General features: G+C 49.7%; 1 protein-coding gene across 1 annotated transcript in view; it reads left to right on the forward strand.

The window, feature by feature from the left end:
• Positions 1–264: 264 nt before the first annotated feature.
• Positions 265–20,505, forward strand: part of PITPNA (phosphatidylinositol transfer protein alpha) — a 40,954-nt gene continuing 20,713 nt past the window's right edge. The window contains exons 1-6 of the mRNA XM_030294982.1: positions 265–487; positions 4,174–4,204; positions 9,060–9,205; positions 13,247–13,338; positions 17,159–17,166; positions 18,223–18,297. Coding sequence (XP_030150842.1) covers positions 468–487; positions 4,174–4,204; positions 9,060–9,205; positions 13,247–13,338; positions 17,159–17,166; positions 18,223–18,297 — 372 coding nt within the window. The 5' untranslated portion in view covers positions 265–467. The remainder of the gene's footprint in view (positions 488–4,173; positions 4,205–9,059; positions 9,206–13,246; positions 13,339–17,158; positions 17,167–18,222; positions 18,298–20,505) is intronic.

A 20,505-nucleotide genomic window follows, 5' to 3' on the forward strand; every position in this document is an offset into this window, starting at 1 on the left:
AAACAGTCACACCTAGGTCCCCACGCGACACCTTGATGTCCGCTTCGCCTACTGCCCTGGGCGGGCGGCGGGGAGTTCTTGACCCCCGCTGGGGGCCCACCTCGGAAGAGGACGCAGACGCCACGGCCCACTTAAGGATGGAGGGGGCGGGCCCGAGAAGGCTCCGCCTTCGCGCTGAGGTCAGCGCGCACCGCTGCGTGTGACGCTCTGGTTGCCGCAGAGACGCCCCGCCCCCGCGCGGCGCTGCGGAACCGGAGCTCCGGGCGGCGTCGGCAGCGGCGCGGGAGGCGGCAAGGCCGGGGCGGCAGAAGCCGGCGCGGCGACCGCAGCGAGAGCGGCGGGGACGGAGCAGACCACGACGAAGGCGCGCAGGCAGCAGGGCCGGGCCGGGCCACGGGGAGAGCGGCCGCCGGGAAGCGGGCGGGAGGCCGGGCGGGCAGCGGGCAGCCGCCGAGCTGCGGAGCGACATGGTGCTGCTCAAGGAGTAGTGAGTGTCCGGCGCGCCGTGCGGAAGCGGGGAGGAAGGGAAAGTCGGGGATGACGACCAGGGAGCCTGATGGCTTGGCGGAGTGGATGCAGCGACCGGACGGGGATGGGGAGCAATGGATGGGCTGTTGGGCGGCCCAGCAGGGGCTGAGGGGACCGTGAGGGCCGGAAAGGGCCTGAGGTGGGGCCGACGGGGATAGAGAGATACGGACAGCTCCTGAGGTGGGGCCTGAGGGACAGTGAGGGCCGAATAGGCCTGAGAGAAGAGGCCAAAGGGACAATGAGGGCTGGACAGGGCCAGAGATGGGGTCAAGGGGACAGTGAGAGCCAGCAGGGCATGAGGAGGGGCTTGAGGGGATGGAGATGCGTGGTGGCCCTACAGTGGGGGCAGAGGGACGAAGGGGCCCGCCAGAACTACAGGAGTGGCCGCGGGGACTGGCGGGAGAAGGAGGAGTAGGCTTCAGGGGCTGAGGAACAGTTAAGACAGCTTCAGGAATGGAGCTGAGATGGTGGAGAGGAGCGTGAGGGGGACCTGGAGTATGAGGAGTGGCCGCCTTAGGCATGGGGAGGATTGTAAGGAAGTGCACACAGGGAAAGGTGCAGGGAGTTAGGGCCAGGCTTGGGTGACAGAGGAAGGGTCTAAGAAGATTGCAGAGGGCACTGGTGGCGTGACATGGTGCCTAAGTGGTAGGTGCAGGGGAGGAGGTACTTGGAAAGAAGCTTAGGATGTTTGCTTGGGACTTGGGGGACACTTGGGGAAGGCATCCAGAAAATATTGGGGAGGAGCTGGTTTGTGGGAGTTATAGTGCTGGAGAGGGCTGGGATGTTACCAGGGTAGAGGACAGTTTGGAGAGGGAGTAGGTTTGTGAATGTATGTAATAAATAAACGTATTGGAGTAGGGGTTAGGGGGCAGGGGCAGCCTGTCTCTAGGGCAATCTCAGTCTTGGTGCAAAGAGGGAAATTGCTTTGAGAAATTAAGGAGGTTCCCATAAAGCCATTACTTGAGGAAAGACAGTGAAGGGTGAGGGAGTTCTCGACTAGTGACTGGGGTGGAAAACTAGTGACTTCTGGTAGGTGTTGCAGGCAGAAGGCTTGCTCCTGAAATCCAGGGGATTGGATGACAGGTGGGGATGTGTAGATGGCTAAATCTTTCAAACACTAGATGACCCATCACTGAAGCTCATGGTTCCAAGTAAACATTTCAGGACTTCCTCCCTGCCCCCAAAGAGGAGAGATTGAATGCGTGTGTGCAGAATTTACAGTGAAACTGTGCTTCCCTGGAGAAGAGGGTGGGTGGGCAGCATTGGGTCAGAAGCCCAGGAAATCCAGAAGGGGGAGATGTCCCCATAGAGAGCAACTGGTGGAACTCACTTGGTAGCCAGGCAGGTGTGCCGAGGGCTGTTTCCATTCTGTCATTGAAAGCACTTTGCCCCATCCCATATGGCTTGCTCCTTGGAGGTGTTTAGGACATTTAGGACATAGTGTGGCGCTTTGGATAACAAAGGGAGCAGAGACCCAAGCTGTCGTCCCAGCTGGACACCTCATCTGAACAGCATTTTTTGGAGCCCCTCCACCTCTGGTTCTTGACATCCAGTCTGATGTTGATCCAGCCAGAGCTTGGAGCTTGGTATGGTGAGGAGGAAGAACCTTGGGATACCAATGGGAGGAGAGCATGGTGCACTTTGGCTTTTAACCTCGACCGTCCAGAAAACAGGCTTTTCCCATCCCATCCCATTCTCCTGATCTTTTTTTATCTCTTCCCAAGTGAATTCCAGAGTCTGTAGAAACCTGTAGTTTTGTGAAGAAGGTCAGGCAGGGAAGGGACCTTCAGAAGAGATCTGAGTGAGTTTTGAAGAAAGGGCCTTCCTCCCCAGTCTTTGTTCTTCTACCCTTGAAGCCTATCAGGGAAAGGTCCAAGGTGCCGGGGCTGCAGAGCCTGCCTGGCATCTGCGTTTCCTTCCTGCCTGACTTGTGCCCCGCGTGTGCTCCGGCGAGTGTGTGCGTCCTGGGGCAGGGGCCGAGGAGGGGGGCATCCGAGACACTTGGCCGTGGCTGCAGTGCTGCAGCTCTGGGAAGGGTGGAAGTGAAGGTCACACTGAAGTGAGCACAGCTCCAGTCTCAGCCCAGCACTGCCCCTGTGGCCCTATCCTTTGGAATTGCACCCAATTGCTGCTAAAGTGGTTTTGCTCCTGAGGAGCCAGGGAGAGACGTCCGGGTGTGCGGCTGTCACGTAAGGCAGCCTCAGAGCATCCCGTCAGGAGCTGGGGGAGACTTGGTGCCTACCCAGGGTCTGGCGGTTTCCCTGGTGATTTTTCTGACACTTCCTCTAACAGGATTCTCCTGGATTTGATTTCTGCAAATTCTTGGATGTGATTCTTACTGCTGTTCTTGCAGATAAAAGGCGTATTGTTTTCTAGGAAGTTTCTTCTGAGGGTGCAGAAATTGTGGCCTCCACGTTGGAAGTATTTTTCTGCGCTGTTGGCTTTCTCTAATGGGAGGAAGGGCATTCGCGGCAGCATCCAGTAACCTGCAGGATTTGTGTTATTTGAGTCATTCTGGAGGAGGGGGTTAGCAGGCAGTAAGCACTTGAAGCCCCTTTTGTTTTTCCTGCTCCTTTTCTGCCCCGCACCTTGCCTTCAGTGTGATGTTTTTCTCAGACCCCTGTGTGCTTCTTGCTACCTGGGGGACCTTTGTGGATTTGGAAAATAGTGAGCGGACTGTTTAGCAGCCTGGAGCACAGATCCCAGTTGTCGGAAGCACTGCCTAGGAAGCAGAACATAGCAGCTCACGCTTCGCCAAGCGTGCGAGGGGCAGGAGGCTCCAGGGCGTTCCAACTGGGGTCTGGGCACTGAGAACCTGAGCTCGGGAGCGGGCCTCGTCTGTATGAATACAACCAAGTGTTTTGGTCTCACCTCTCTGACCGCGCGGCTTTCAGCTGGGGCTCGGCTGTTGCTCTGCCACTAGCCCTCGCACCTCTGTGGAATGCTGACGGGCGTGCGACCTGGCTGGGCATGACTTGTTGGTCATGGCTTGTTGGCACCTCCAACAATCAGTGGTCGTTAAGATGGAGAAGAAGTAAAAGGAAACTGTCAGTTGGGGTGCCTTTGGACAGCTTCTGGAGTTGAAGACACAAGTCGAGTGTCCTCTCTTGGTGACTTTGTGATAGTAGCTTGTATTGCAATATCCTTCCTCAGAGCAGAGATGGTTGGTGTGTGCTCTTGGGGTGATTAAGCTTTGAAGGAGCTTGGTCCCTTCCTAGCTTTCTACCTTGAGGGCCATCGTCAGGACATTGGGTCCGTAGGGATGAAATCCCCAGGGCCTGAGTCTTCAGGTCTGACTCCTCATCTTGGCTTCAGAGTTTGCGGGGGGGGGGGGGGGGGGTCTCGTTTTGCTGGGAAAGATATCAGTGGGGGAAAGGGAGAAGAAGACAGCTCCAAATGTGAGTCAGAGGCCTGCGAAGTAGCCCGTAGGGGGACAGGCTTGCACTGAATCACAGGTTCTAAGTTGGGGCTGAAGGGCACAGACGATCCTGCCTTATAGCACTCAGGGGGCCATTCTCTGCTGGGTTTTCGGCAGTGAGCATATGCCATGTGCAACAGAACATTTAAGACTGTTCTACAGTGGTGCTGTAATGGCCTTGGGTAGCATTCAGGCCTGAAGTTGATACTGTTTTCCCTCTCTTGTAGCCGAGTCATCCTGCCTGTGTCTGTAGATGAGGTAAGTTTTTTTTTTTCCTTTTTATTCATAGTTTCTTTTTATTCATATAATTGCTTGTGACCATTAGCTACGTTGGGCTACAAGTGGCCCACCCTCTTGGTGTGGTTTTCATGGTTGTTCTAACTTAGAGATACTCAGTATCCGATGAGAATTTTCCTAGTGCCACCTTTAGTGGAAGGAGGGCACCTATTTTGTATATCTGCAACCTGCCTCAAGCTGTCGGCATGCTAGGTAACTTTGAACGGAGACTTTGGATAGAGCCTAAACCAGCCCCTTTTACCTGCTAAGACTGTGCCTGTTGGGGGACATTTTATTGAGGGGACTGAGTGAGGGGATTTCTGGGCCCTCCAGCACTTGACTGGGAAGCGTGCACGGCCCTCTCTCTGGTTGTGCAACAAACCAGTAGGGCGGGAAATCTCCGAGGCCCTGCCTAGCCATGCTCTAGGTGACCGCTGGGAAGACCAAGGCCCCGAACCCTTTTACGGAGGGCAAGGAATAACAAATGGGCTTGGCTTGCCCTCTGTCCTTTTATGGTTTTAGGCCCAACGTCCCTGTGTATGGGGATCTGGCAGGACTTGCCCCAGGAAGGTTCATAGGCCATGCTGACTCAGAATCGTGTCTTGGACAGCAAAAAACTGTCATAGAGCCTCCCTTGTTCCATCCTTTCTTTGAATCTCCTCCACTGTCTTCTCCTGTTGCAGCCTGTTCTTTGCACCCCCCAGCTTCTAGCCAGGCTCCGGTTTGGGTGAAGTGTGTCAGCCAGCGCGGTGCCCTCAGTCACTGTCTTTCCTGTGGTGTCAGCATGAAGCTCCTGTGATAACTTACACTCTGTTCCAAATATGAAATGGACCTTTGAAAAATGAAATCAGGCCAACAGAGCCTGCAGCACACTTTAGATGAGACAGATATCCAAGCTTCTTGGACCCAAAGGGGGTGGGTAGGCATCGGCCCCCTAGAGAATCGTCTCCAGTGGTGGGCTATAATCTGATAAGAGCTGTGGAGACCTGGGGGTGGGAGCCAGAGGTGGTCCTTGAACATGCTCTGGGTGCTCTAGGAAAGGAGCTTGAGAGAAACCAGACTGGGGATGCAGGGCAAAGGGCATGGAAAGGATAGATGCTCCTATCCCTGGAAGCACCTGACATGTACCTGGGGCCTGGGAACCCTGTGCTTAGGCTGACAGGTGTTGGGCTTGGGGGGCTCCTGTTAACCCACCTCCTTGGAGGCCTTGCCGTCTTTGTGAAAAATAAAAGTGATGATTTTCCAAATCAGGAGGCCAAGCGGGAAGGCTCGGCCTGTCCCTTACCCTGAAACTCAGCTCTTGGGAGTCCAGTAACCCTCTCTTTGCTATACAGGATGATCCCACCTGTGTATATATGATCCCCCCACCCCCCAGTCAGGAAGATGTCCCCCAGGAACTCCGGAGTACCTCAGTGTAGCATTTAGGGGCAAAATGGGTCTTTTCACAGGTAGTATCTTGATGGAACAAGGATGGGAATATTTGTGAGAAGTGTGGCCAACCCGGGAGAGCCAGCACTGTTCAGGAGCACCTATTGGCTACTCTGCAGCAAGGCTGGAGGTGACTTAGGATGGGGCCAAGAGTGGAGGGAAAGAGGAACTCACCTTGAGATCATCTGCAATTGGCAGTTTTTAGCTTGTGATTTTTTTTTTTTTTTTTTTTTTTTTTTTTTTTTTTGCAGCATTGAGGAAGTGATGGGGCAGGGTGAACAGAGCCTAAAGTCTAAGCAGAAGCTTGGGAAGTAAGCTCTGCTAAGGATTCATCTGTCCGACTGGGAATGGTCAGCTTTTTCTTAGCTAGAAACCACTGATGAGAAAGCAAGTACATGGCTTGGATAGGGTGAAGTGGTGCTGCTTCTCTAAGATTTTTTGTTTTTAAGTAACTTCTATGGCCCTAGTGTGGGTCTTGAACTTATAACCCCAAGATCAAGAATCCCTTGCTCCACCATCTGAGCCAGCAGGCACCCTGGAGCTGCTTTTCTGATGGCTTAAACTTTAGTTCCAGAGATCAGAAAATCTTGAATGGGGAAGCCAAAGAAGAAACAAGTAATGATCAACCTTTTCAGTCTTTATCAATAGACCCATCATGACTCATGGTTCCCATGGGAACAGCCCAGCATCATATGACTGTTGGATTTACTTCCTAATTGGAGGCCTTGATTTGAGGCCCTCGTGGCTTTCTTTCCTTTTTTTTTTTTTAAAAGTTTATTTATTTATGTAAGTGATCTGTGTAGCCAACGTGGAGCTTAACTCAAGGCCTCAGGATCAAGAATTGCATGCTCTTGTGACTGAGCCAGCCAGGCACCCTTCCTCAGGGCTTTCTGTTGTAGGTTGGGAAAGAGAAGAAGGAGAAAAGAGAAGGCCACGTCTTTATAACGATCCTGATGGTGTGAATCAATATTTTGGGGCGGAATTAGCTTCTATCTGGCCAGAGCCTTTGGGTTAACACTGCACAGGGTTTCTAGGCCTTCTGCGGAGAAAGCCCTGGATGTTTGACAAGGGTGTGTCCACCGGTGGTTCCTGGCTTAGATAGGCCCACCCTCTTCCCTGTGGGCAGGGCTGTTTTACTTCCCATTTCCAGAAATGCACGTTACCATCCGCCTGTGGTACCTGGCCTGACACAGTCACGTGGATGGGGCCAACAGCTGTGCTGTTTTTCATGATAATATTGCCTGTCAGTGTTTCAGGCCCACCCACTGCATGTTCCTGGGCTCCCGCTCCCAGGTTGCCTAAGTGGTAGAGTCTGTTTTTCTTAGCTGAGTGTCTTAGTTCTTTGGGACAAGGGCAGGCCTCATTGTCCTAGGCCTGAGGAGGCTGGAATCCTCAGATGGATAAGGGTTTTTTTTATCTAATTTAATGGTCTGCCCGCCACCCCCAGCCCCATCCCCATCTGAGTGTGGCTGCTTTCCGCTTTCCCAAGGTGTGGCGCCACTTTGCCAAAGGGAACCCTCTGGCATGAAAAGTGTCCCTCACTTGTAGCTTCTGAAGGCCAGTCTTACTTAACCCCTTTGGATTAACAGAACGGCCTTCACTTGTCTCATTGGGATTAAAGGATCAGAATATCAAGAGAGATTAAAGGGAGAAGATGCCGGCCCAACAGACTGATCCTCTTAGAGCCTGCCCTCTGGTTCCTGTATCTGATGAGGAACCAAATGAAGGGGATTAGTGTCTGCGTGGGGGCCCCTCCCCAAGCAGCGCCACCAGCCGACAGCCAGCCCTGTCCCCTCCACCAGGCCCTTTCTTCAGCCTGTCCTTCAGGATTGCTGAGTCAGTGGTTAGATGTTGTTATGACTCTTCTCTGAAACAATTAATGCTCCTTCTTAGGAACCCCTGTTTTAGCCCAACCCGGACCCACTTGAGGGGGTGGACTTGGAAAGGCACAGAGACAGCTTGGTGTTCCACGGGGGCATTGAGGCAGCACTGATGTTGTTCAGGATTAGCAAGGTCAAGGTGACTGGCTCTGTCCCAGATGTTTCTCTCTATGGGATTAACTGAGCCTTGATCACTTGCTTGGGCCTTTCTTTGGCATTTTATACTGGGTTTTTACTTTGGAAGTTAGGCCTCTAGGCGTTTGTCCTAGTGTGCTGCCTCCCCCAGACTCTGCCCAGAAATTTCCCTGCAGTGCTTCATTCTGAAGCTGCCTGGTAGAGCGGGCTTCCAAGTTTGAGGGGAAGTAGCCCTGGAAGCTGCCTCTGCTCCTTGCTGTTGCCGGGAGTGGGTTAAGTGGCAGCTGCTCAGAGACGCAGCCTCTCTCTTTTAATCTCGAAGGGAGGGAACCCCTTGTCTGTCTCTCCTGGGCGTAAAAGGAGTCTGGGGAGCAACGTAGAGGGTGAGGAAAACCTTTATACCCGCAGTGTGATTACGTACCTTTTTTTCTCATCCTCCCTGAATAGTTGTTCCTGGTGGCACTGGCAGTAAGAAGGAAAATGCATCCTCCGGTATAGACATAACTTCCTGCATTAACTACTGCCGTTCGTTCTTTTTGCCTTATTTTTCCCTCCAAACAGCTTCACTCAGAAGGTTGCAGAGAAGGGCCAGGTCTGGGCAATGCCCAGGTCACTGGCCGTAACACTGGGTTGTCCTGAGGGGGTCAGAGGAGGCCAGTAACCTTGACTGGTGACTTGATAGGGTGGCAGATGACCAAATAAAGGAAAACCGGGTTCTTGCCATCTAGTAAAGGCACACACCGTGGGGTCGGAATCTCTGTCATCCAGTATGGGAAGCAGGCCACTTGCCCCAGCGCTACCAGGAATCTGGAAAGCATCAGGAGGTTTGGTCGCCTGTAAAACTGTTCTCTGAGCCGCTGGCAGGGTGACGAGCTGCCCGACACTGGAGAAAAAACAGGTAGATGAGTCAGTTCACAGCAGAGGTTGTGGACTTCTCAGAGCACTGGGGCAACTTTCTTTGACAAGAAGTCCTGTGTTAGGATCTGTTTGAATGAATGGGGTGAAGAGATTCTAGCGGCCGACCCAGATCTGGTTTTAGGGTCTTAATACCAGAGGCAGGTTCAGGGAAGAAGCTGCCTTGGACTCTGTAATCTGGTTCCTGGATAGTGGTGTGAAGTTAAGTATGTTTACCTGGCTCCTTCAGCCTTGCTGGAAGATGGGAAAATGGGAAGGATGAAACGAAACACATCTGATAGCTAAAGAGAGGCCACGGAGCAGCGTTCTTAGTCGCTGTGGGTGGATTTGGGCAAGGTCCCAGTGGAACTGCAGAATGAGGTCCTGGATGCAGGGGAATCCCAGGGTGATCTCACTGGACAGTTCCTGGCAACTGGACTCTGTGCGCTTGTCGAGAAGACTCTGCACTGACAATGACTCCTGTCTCTCTGTTCCTCTAGTACCAAGTAGGGCAGCTGTATTCTGTGGCTGAGGCCAGTAAAAACGAAACGGGTGGTGGTGAAGGCGTGGAGGTCCTGGTGAACGAGCCCTATGAGAAGGATGGCGAGAAAGGCCAGTACACACACAAGATCTACCACCTACAGAGGTATGTGGCAGAGCAGCAGGGCCGGGAGGCAGGCAGGGATCGAAACAGAGATAGTGGATCACTGGGGTTTTTTTCCGGGTTCTCGGCTGGTTACGCGGGTTGCTTCACCTGTGAGAGTGGGCGTAAAGGACACTTCTTTGCTCGTTTAAAGGTTTTTTAGTTTATTTTTAATTTATTTTTTGGATTTTTTTTTTTTTTAATACTTTCCCCGCCAGGTTCCTCGTCCCTAGAGGTGGTAGTGTTTAGTTTCTTGGAGGCTGTTCCATGGTCTGTGAGTATAGGGGTGTGTGTGTGTGTGTGTGTGTGTGTGTGTGTGTGTGTATGGGTGTTCCATTTCCTTTATTGTTCTCTCATCCATGGGATCGAACTATACGCACGGATCTGGACTTGGCGCTTTTGTTACTTGTCATATCATAGCTGTCTTTGGCTGTCAGCATATTCTACCCTGTTCTTTTAGAGAGCACAGTGCTACGTCATACAGATGTGCTATAGTCTGCTTCACCAGTCCTCCCCTGCTGGATGGACCGTCATCCTTGCCAGATGTTACACAGATCTTTTGCTGCACTTATGTGTATAAATTTATAGTACATGCTCCTAAAAGTGAAATTGGGGGCAGGTAGTATTTTAAATTCTGATATTGGGGAATTGGTTACTAGAGAACTTGAAGCACCTCTTTTTGGATCAAAGGCATACGTATTTAATTAAAAGAAATTTTTTTTAATGTTTACTTATTTTTGAGAGAGACAGAGTGTGAGCTGGGGAGGGGCGGAGAGAGGGAAACCCAGAATCCGAAACAGGCTCCAGGCTCTGAGCTGTCAGCACAGAGCCCGAAGCAGGGCTCGAACCCACGCACTGTGAGATCATGACCTGAGCCGAAGTCGGACGCTTAACCGACTGAGCCACCCAGGTGCCCCAAAGGCATAAGTAAACGTGAGTCTGAGGGGTGCCTGGGTGGCTCAGTGGGTTAAGCACCAGACTTAGCTCAGGTCATGATCTCACAGTGCATGGGTTTGAGCCCCGCGTCCAAATTTGTGCTGACAGTTCAGAGCTTGGAGCCTGCTTCTGATTCTGGGTCTCCCTCTGTCTGCCCCTCCCCAGCTTACATGCTGTCTGTCTGTCTCTCAAAACTAAATAAACATTAAAAAAATAAATAAAAATAAAAGTGAGTCTTATTTGTATACCAAAATCCGTAGCAAATCACATAGATTTGCTGAATCATATATTTCAGTAAACAGTCATATTTCAGTAAACTCTAAGCTGACCCAAAGGGCACTGAAAGCCATGGTAAACATACACCAGCTTGAATGGAAGTTGAACAAAGCTAGTTTTAGAAACTATCCAGTGCTGGAAAAAATAAATCTTATCTATGCCTTTTTTCCCCCCAAATCTATGTTTTTTAACTGTGGTAAAATACACAAAACACAAAATTCACCATTTTTAAGTTCAGTGGCAATAAGTACATTTACATTGCCATGTAACATAAACCGGAATCTTCATTTCCAGTCGCTGAACTGACTAGACATGAAATCAATTTCATTTTCGTCTGGTGAAATCCCTGACTTAATGTAGTCTGATGCTCTGGAGATGTAAAAGTGCTAGGCCAGAGCGGTCCAGGATTTTGTGAGTGCTGGAACCAGGAAGAGAGCAACACTGTAAAGTGGGGAAATCTCGCCATGATCCCATTTCCTTGCCGTTGTCTTCTTTCTCCTCCATGTCTCCTCTTCGTCTTCTTCCATCCCTACGCAGTTGACTGCCAACCAATCCTTACTGAGCCATTCACCGTTGGTTAGAATAAGACTCAGGATGTGCCTTCCCCATAGCGTCTCTGTGTTTTCCTAAAGAGGACTTTGCAGAGATAGTGAGGTTGGGAGAAGAGACCAGCTGGTTTCTTACGACTCAGTTGGTCCAACCAAAGTGTCAGAGGGGAGATCTGTACATGTGGAGGGTGGGACATGTCTTACTCTCTTCCTTAAAAGAGAGGGGGTAAACTTTGGGCTGCCACCACCACTCTTGACTTAACTTCCACTGCAAAAACCAGGTGGAAACCAACAGTGCTGAATCCCGTGACCACCTTCCCTCATGAGGATCAAAGCCTTCCTGTCAGCCGTCTGGTTGCCCTGGTCAGAAATATGGGCTGCCCACTACCTTCTTCCTCATCCCTCATATCACATCAAGTCCTTTGACTCCATCTCCTTAGTACCTCCAGCATTTCCATTGCCTTCCATCATCTCTTGCCAGCCATCATCATCTCTTACTACAGCGCCTCCTAACTGTTCTCCCTGCTTTCCATTTCTCTGCTTCCAGTGTTCTGTCCAAAGATAGATCTGTTGCTCCCCAGCTTAAAAGTTTCGGATGGGGACACCTAGGTGGCTCAGTCGGTTGAGCGTCCAACTTTGGCTCAGGTCATGATCTCACAGATTGTGAGTTCGAGCCCCATATTGGGCTCACTGTTGTTAACCTGTCAGCACAGAGCCCACTTTGGATTCTCTGTCCCCCTCTCTCTGTCCCTCCCCTGCTTGTGCTCTCCTAAAAATAAATAAATGAATGAATGAATGAATGAATGAATAAATATTAAAAAAAAAAAAAGTTCTGGATGGCTTCCCTATGCCCGAAAGTATGGATAAAGTCCATACTCCTTGATATAACTTACAAGATCTTTTATGACCAGATTTTGCATCTTTTCTTTTCTTTTCTTTTTCATGTTTATTTATTTTTGAAGAGACAGAGACAGAGCATGAGTTGGGGAGGGGCAGAGAGAGAGGGAGACAGAGAATCCCAAACAGGCTCCAGACTCTGAGCTGTCAGCACAGAGCCTGATGTGGGGCTCGAACTCATGAACCGTGGGATCATGACCTGAGCCAAAGTTGGCCGCTCAACCGACTGAGCCACCCAGGCACCCCATCATGTTTTCTTATATTTCCTGCCTCATATCTTATACCAGCTACTCCAATCTTCTCTTTCTCCTAGCTTTTCTAACCTTACTTTCTGACCTTCTTTCTAGCTCAGTCCTACTCACACTCTATTCTGTGTTCGTGTAATTCTTATTTTCTCTGAGGAGCCTCCCCATGTCCCATGCCTCCCACACCGTGTTCTCCCCGCGCTCTGTCCCCCCAGAGCCCTGGGGTCACCCGTTATGGCATATACGCGTACAGTGCCGTCCTCTGCCTGGTTTGCTGGACTCCCTGCTCGCACGTAAGCTCCATGAAGTCAGGAGCCATGTCTGTGTGATTTCTGTATGTGTCCTGGTGCCTGGCACACAGGAGTATTTCCCTGAATGAGTGTGTCGGTGAGTGAATGAATCTCAGTTGCTGAGTGCCTGAATCAGCTCTCTGCTGGACTTAGCTCTTTTGTCTTAGGCCCAGGCTCTAAAGCTGATGAGATTGTTGGAGCCTCTAAAGACTACATGGATTACCAGCTAAAAACGAAGGCAGAGGAACATATGCACCTTTAAAAACAAACAGACAAACAAACAAAAATGGGCTCATACTGTACCTGCTGTTCTGTAACCTGAGATAAAATGAATTGATGAAATATTTTGTCCTGGGAGTCAGATGGCCCTGAGGCCCTTCTGGCCTCCCAGAACTGACGAAGCAGATCAGATTATCTTGGATCCCATATTCCAAGTTCATCAGCCTGTCAGTCACTCTGGCCCATAAGCCTAGACGGGTGAACTCTTGGAGTTATCACATCCTTGCAGGGTGTAGTATAATGCCCTGGGCCTGGTGAACTAAAAAAAATGGGTAATGATAATGTAAGGACTGCCAAGCCGTGGCAGGTAGCCCAGGGTCCCACCTGCTGTCCGTTCTGATGGGTGGTGAGGTACTGGGGCGAGTAGTGGGTAGATGTTAGTAGCCAGCCGAGCCTGGGCGTCAGGCTCTGACAGGTGGCCTCACATACACAAGAGTAACCTGCTTATCTTATGGAAATTTGCTCGTCAACCCCACTGAAGAAGCTGGGGCTGTGGCCTGAAGAATGTGATATAAAAGCCCACTGTCTTTTCTCCTCTCCATTTTTCTTCACAATCCCTTTTTCTTACCACAGCAAAGTGCCCACGTTTGTTCGAATGCTAGCCCCAGAGGGAGCCCTGAATATACATGAAAAGGCATGGAATGCCTACCCTTACTGCAGAACTGGTAAGTGCAGACCTGGCCAGAAGCTGGAGTTTGAGCCCCAAGGTGGACCGAGGGTGTGGTCAGGTAGGCCCAGGGGTGGCAGTGAATTAGGGTTTGGGGTCATACCTTCATTTGCCAGATTAAGCCAGTGAAAGGATGAGCCTGGGGACTCCCTCCAGGCTGGTGGTGAGCGTCCGTGCTGTCTAGTACAGTTTGGCAGCCAGCTGGGTGGGAACCACCAAGGAGTCACGGCCTGGATGGCATAGAACCAGTCCGCCTTGGTTGGGATGGTATAAATTGTTCATTTTTTACTCAGGACATTTCCCCTATAGCTATGTAGTCTACTGCTTTTTAAATTTGTAATGTCTGAATAGTATTTTATTCTGTGAGGGTACTGTGATCTTTTTAAACCACTCCCTTATTGTTTGACACTGAAATTTCCAGTTAAATATAACATATTTGGGTTTGGCTTGAAAAACAGCTTTGAGTCTGAGAAACTCTTGAGGGAGGCAGTCGTAGGAAAGGACCTATAAGGTGACCTTCTTGCCCTGGGGGAGGGTCAAGCCTGTGTGTGTGTGTGTGTGTGTGTCTGTATTATATAGATGTGTATAGAATCTATATACACATAGAATATACGTGCTAAGAGCCCTGAATTAAAGGCTTACACAAAATCAGCATGTTCTGTATTCAAGGTATGAGTAGAGGTGGAATTATTGTCTTAATCTTGGCTATCTGGAGTTTCTGGGAAGGAAAGACTTGAACCTCCACAGAGAACTTTCTCTTCTAGACATTCTGGGATTCCTGTTGAGTAATTCAGACTCTTAGCATTCTAGGATTCTTAGGTCTTGAAGGCTCTTTAAGAGTAGAACTCTTGGAGGACCGAAGCCAGTACTGATCCAAATCTTGGCGGGGGGTGGGGGGTGTCCTTAGAGGTCCCCTGGAATTTGACTGTGAGTTAGTTGAGTGGCCTTTCCCCTGGCCAACCTGCATTTGTTGGCATAGACAGTCTGGCTGTGGGGCCCTCCTGCCAGCCTCTGCTTACGTGTAGAGTTAACACCTGTCTCATTTGTTGGAACCCGGCACACCCTAAAGATTGTATCTGATGAGGATGTTCCACCCATGGAGTCCTTATCCTGTGGACTTTGGGAGTGACTAAAGGCTAGAGCACAGGTCATTGCTCTCTCCAACCCTCAGTGGCCCTACAGAGGTTCAAGAACTTTGTTTCAGGCGATGGACAATCTTCGGTAGAACCCGGGATGTGTAACACTTAGAGTTTTATTGCAGTAGCTGACAGTGCAAATACCACAACTCCCTAAACAGTGCAGGGCATAAAATTGTTAAGTTCTTGGAAAAGAGGCATGCACACACTTTCTTAAAAGACACTGCCCACTGTGGCTGGGTGTGTCTGGCCTAGGGTCAAAGGTGAATTTTCTTTATGTCCAAGAGAATTGCATGGAGCATGCATCATAAAAACCTTAACCAACATGGCATAAAAGTGATAAACAGATAATGTGGACTCTTTCATGCCTGGGTCAGTGTTCTGCATACAGAGCTTGTGTTGACTCAGAGACGCCTCTGTCCTCTGAGTAATTCTGGGGAGAGTGTGCTACAGCTGACACGGGCATTTTTCTAGATGCCAAGTGTCCATTCACATATTGTCCTGATCCTTAGCAAAAAAAAAGAAGAAGAAGAAGAAGAAGAAGAAGAAGAAGAAGAATGTGATTTCTAAATATTCCATGAAGAGGAGAAGCAGGGAGTTAGGGGAGTAAGGTTGGTTTCCTCAGTGGGTGCTGGTCTCATAGCCAGAACTCTCCATCATACAGAACGAATATGTTGAATCTTAGATCTGCTTAGTTAGACATTGTTTTTTGAAATTCAGAGATAGAAATAAGGAGCCAGAAATACTGGCCAGTTTCCTCTGGTGGGAGAAATATCAATAGTTCAAACCCCTTAGCCTGGCTGAAGTAAAGTTTGAGGTGAGAATGGATAAAGGAGCATAGGGTGTCTTTTAGAAGGCTCTACCCCTGCTCTGAGTGGAATGAAAACGGATTTGTGATGCTGTCTTCACCGTCTGCTCTTTCCGTCCTCTGACCTTGTTTCTCTCTGTTTCTTTCCTCCTGTTGCTGATAAGGAGGGGGTAAGGAGGGGGGCCTTGGCCTGTGATTGAAAGTAGGAAGAGGGAATAAATGTTTCTCCTCTTGCCTCTCCCTCTAACCTTAACCCGGGCCTGAACGCGGTCTCGGTAAGCCATGGTTTTTAAAGTCCTGATAGTCTTATTTGGAGAGCCGCATTTCCCAACTGCAAAGGGCTTCCCGAGACTCTTCCAGTATAGCTAGTGTTGCGGTTTGAAGAAAAGGGTCTGTTCTGAATGCAGAGGTGTTTGGAGGGACAGGGAGGGCTAGAGAAGATTGGGGGAGCTTGTTTGGTCACCTGAGTTGACATTAAAGGCCAGGGAGGGTCATCACCCTCGTAGGTTCAGAAACCTAGTTTGTCAGAACTGAGTGGATCCTTTTCTCAGGGTCTCAGAAAGACTAATGCATGAGAACCCCAAGTGCTGATATATTAAGTTGTATTGAAATACAGAATTAACAATGACACCGGGTATTCTGTTTGCTGACTAGAGTGTTCTTTCCCTTGGGGACCCCCTCTACATGGGAAACCAGTGCTTACTCAGTACGCCAACACGCGGTAGAAATGTCCATTTGCTTAAGTGATTGGACTCTCGTGTCCATTGATGAGCATATTCTGTCCCCACGGAGGCCTGGCTACTAGAACATTGCTTGGAGTACATGGATTCAGGATCAGGTGTTAGTTGAGAACCTAAGTGGCTCGCTGTCGTCCAAACCACCCCGGCTGACACCGCTGTCTCCATTGTAGAGACGGGGCTGACTAGATGTGCCCTGGAATTATTGCCACCGGTATAACACGGGAGAATTTCTGCCAAACGGGCCTCTTTGGCCTCCCACTCAGTAGATATCATACCTATCATTTCCTTTTTTGTGAACTATTTCCTTCAAGCTGATAACAGGACAGGCCACGTAGTTAATAATCTTAACCGGGTGCTTTCTTGCAAGTATCTTTCGTGGGACTCAGGGAAATTACTAGTAGTCTCTTGGATTGTTTCTATACAAGGTGGGCCTTCTCTGTTATGTTTCAGCGTTTCCTCATTTTAATCTCAGGGGTAACCTCAGTTTTCAGTTTTGGAGTTACGGAGTTTGACTGTTAGCCCCATAAGCTGTCCAATATGGCCGTGTGACATCCATCAGAACCTGAGATAGCTCCTAAATTCAGAGGGTACACAGTGACCTGGGCTGTTGTCAGGAGGAGAGCTAGTTTGTCCCCAGTGACTTAGAGCTGCAGCCATTTTCTCTGGTAAATAATTGATCCGTGCTCTCCGAAGGGGTCTCATTACAATGAGCAGGGTATAGAGGCGCGAGATTTGGTTACCAGTGACAGGAAGCATACAGAAGGCCGACAGACAGTGTCTGGCCGCAAGCGCCCTCTGTGCCCCGGGAGGCGGTGGGAGGTGACGCTCTGATGGCAGAGTGCTGGGTCTCAGGGGGCTTTCAGCTCCTGCAGAGCCGCCCCTTCCTTGCGCACAGCTGGGAAGAATCCATTCCAGGATTTGGTCTTTTGGGACTTTTGTATGAGTGGAACCTTGAGGTGGTTGGTACATTTGAAGCGCCAGATGCACTCACGGGGCTTGAAGGGTGACCATGGCATAAGCCCCAGGGAGTGGAGAACTTTTTACTACCGTGGTCCCTGGGGGTGAGGGGCAGATATTTATTGATCCTCATTAATCTTTTTCTCTCTTCTTTTCCATGTCCTTGCCTTGGAGCAGTTATTACGGTAAGAATTTCTGAGGGGGGAGTGGAATTGCAGATGATTTATAAGAAAAGAGGAAATTAAAATATCACTACACTGGCGGTTCCTGGGTGTTCCTCTCTGTCAGGAGACATGGTGCTGTTGAGGCTTAATCCTTTCGCTCCTAATGAGGAATTTGTTAATTGGGAAAGTGGCCTCTTGCCGTAAGCTGCATTGGCATGTGGCTTTGTAGGTCCGGCAGTGAGGACCACGGGTCTCACGTGTACAGGATGACCCGAGGCTCTCTCCTGCCCTCCCCACGTCATGCCTTCTCAGGGTTTACGAAACCTCAGTTCAGCTGACTGATCGTGGCTTTCCCACGTGCGCACCTGTGGACCCCAGGCGGCACTGCCTGTTGGCAAAATTGTGAAGGCAACGTGGTGTCTTTTCCACGTCCACCCCCCCGTCATCACCCCTTCTCTTCACCCTTGGACACCACATCCGGGTGTCCGTCCCTGCTGCTCAGCGGAGGCGGCTTCTACCCACCTCATGCCCGCTGAGGAGTTCGGGGTTAATGCATGCCTCCTCCAAGTAACACCATGTTTTAAACAGCATCAAGGGAGGAAGCACCAAGGGTTCATTTGCTGAGAAGAGAACTTCAGGCCTCGGCAAAAGTCTGGCTGGCGGATGGGGCGCCGGTGAACATTTGGTTGGTTAGGAATATTCCTTCTCACATTAACCGTTAGCACCCTGTGCTTAAAGCAAGATGACCGAGTTGTTAATTACGTGGATTTTGAAGTCAGACCAATGTGGTTTTAAGGCCCAGCTCTGTCAATGTCCCCGTGGCCTTGGACAAGTCACCTCCCCGCTTTGAACTTCACTTTCCTCGTCTGTAAAATGAGGGTGATAGTACTACAGCCCTTGCAGACTGGGATAAGGAGTGAACAAGATAACGCGCCCCTAGCATGTTGTGGGCGCCTCGTCAAGTTGGCTGTTACTGTAAGACAAGCTGGAGTCTCTCAACCGCCCGCGAGCAGTAATGGGAGATAGTTACTCTCCACCTTTGAGGCTGGTGACCGTAAGGTGTTTTCCCCCTTCCAGAATGAATACATGAAAGAAGACTTTCTGATTAAAATTGAAACCTGGCACAAACCAGATCTTGGCACCCAGGAGAACGTAAGTAGCACTTCCCAAGAGCCCAAGGACTTGCAGGCTGCAGAGTGGCGTTTGAGGTTCTGCCCAGAGCTGCTCCTTCGCTGCCTTCCCCGTGGTCCCATTTTCCCTGGCCATGAAGGCAACAGCCTGTACCTAGACCCTTTCTACCAGCATGGGATTGCTGTAATTTGCCAAACATGATCTCCAAGACTCCTTTTTTCTTTTTTTTTAAATTTTTTAAATGTTTTTCTTTTATTTTTTGAGTCAGAGAGAGCACAAGTGGGGGAAGGGCAGACAGAGAGGGAGACACAGAATCCAAAGCAGGCTCCAGGCTCCGAATTGTCAGCCCAGAGCCTGATGCAGGGCTCAAACTCACGAACCATGAGGTCATGACCTGAGCCGAAGTCAGACGCTTAACTGACTGAGCCACCCAGGCGCCCCTCCAAGACTCTTTATAGGGCCTTCTCATAGAGCTGAGATTGGTCTAAAATGCAACACTTGGCACAGAGGAATTGTATTTTTTTTTTTTAATTTGTTTTTTTCAACGTTTATTTATTTTTGGGACAGAGAGAGACAGAGCATGAACGGGGGGGGGCAGAGAGAGGGAGACACAGAATCGGAAACAGGCTCCAGGCTCCGAGCCATCAGCCCAGAGCCTGACGCGGGGCTCGAACTCACGGACCGCGAGATCGTGACCTGGCTGAAGTCGGACGCCTAACCGACTGCGCCACCCAGGCGCCCCAGGAATTGTATTTTTAAACCACGAAGATTATAGGGGCGCCTGGGTGGCTCATTTGGTTAAGCAGCTGACTCTTGATTTGGGCTCAGGTTGTGATCTTGCAGTTTGTGAGATCGAGCCCTGCATCGGGCTCTGCGCTGACAGCTTGGAGCCTGCTTGGAGTTCTTTCTCTGCCCCTCCCCTGCTCATATGTTGTCCCTCTCCCTCTCTCTCCAAATAAATATTTAAAAGATAAAGAGAATATTCTCTCTCCTCTCTCTCTCTCTCCCTCCCCCCTTGCTTCTTCTCTCTCTCACAAATAAGTAAATAAACATTTTTTAAAAAGGTGGGGTGGCACCTGGGTGGCTCAGTCAGTTAAGCATCTGACTCTTGATTTCGGCTCAGGTCATGATCTCACAGTTTGTGAATTCAAGCCCTGCATCGTGCTCTGTGCTGACAGTGCGGAGTCTGCTTGGAATTCTCTGTCTCTTCTCTTCTCTCTCTCCCCCTCTCTCTCTCTCTCTCTCTCTCTCTCTCTCTCTCTCCCCCCCCCCCTCTCTCTCTCTATCTCTCTCTCCCTCTCTCTCTCCTTCCCCCCTCCCCCCTGCTTGTACGTGCTCTCTCTCTCTCTCAAAATAAAATAAATATTTTTAAAAAATAAAACATGTTCACACAAAAACTTAAAACAATAGAGAACAGTCTTCAAGGTAGACTGTTCAGTGAAAAAAAGCATGATGCAAAACTGTGTATTTGTGTTACCATTTTTTGTTAAAAGAAAAATCTCTCTACGTGGATGTTTGTGCATAGAATCTGGTGGTGGTGGTGTTACTCAGGAGGGGACTGGAAGATAAGCAAGAGAAAGTTTTTTAAAAGCATCAAAGTAAGCAGTATAGGGGCACCTGGGTGACTCAGTTAAGTGTCCGACTTTTGATTTTGGCTCAGGTCATGATCTCTGATTTGTAAGTTTTGAGTTTGAGCCCTACATCAGGCTCTGTGCTGGTAGCGTGGAGCCTGCTTGGGATTCCCTCCCTCTCTCTCCCTCTCCCTCTCTTTCTGCCCCTCCCTCTCATTTCTCATTCTCTTTCTCTCTCTCTCTCAAAAATAAATAAATAAGCATTAAAAAAAAAAAAACAAACAGTATATGGCTAAACAGGGAACAAGTCCACAAGTATTTGTAGTCTTTATAAAGGGGAACATACAGAAATAATGTTAGTGCTGTAAGTAGCCCTGAGTGTTCTGGCCTGCTGAAATCAGAGTGTTACTTCTCTCTTGTATATCTACTTAAAATCCTTCTCTTGTTCCTTTGGATAATTTTGTCTATAATTCCTTACTGGTAGGAATTGCACATCGATGACTACAGGAATAGCTGTTCCTAGGTGTTCATTCTGTTGTAATATTTATTTATTTTTGAGAGAGAGAGACAGAGCATGAGCAGGGGAGGAACAGAGAGAGAAGGAGACACAGAATCCGAAGCAAGCTCCAGGCTCTGAGCTGTCAGCACAGAGCCCGAT

This window comes from Lynx canadensis, chromosome E1 (assembly GCF_007474595.2).
Source record: "Lynx canadensis isolate LIC74 chromosome E1, mLynCan4.pri.v2, whole genome shotgun sequence".
Taxonomy (NCBI): domain Eukaryota; kingdom Metazoa; phylum Chordata; class Mammalia; order Carnivora; family Felidae; genus Lynx; species Lynx canadensis.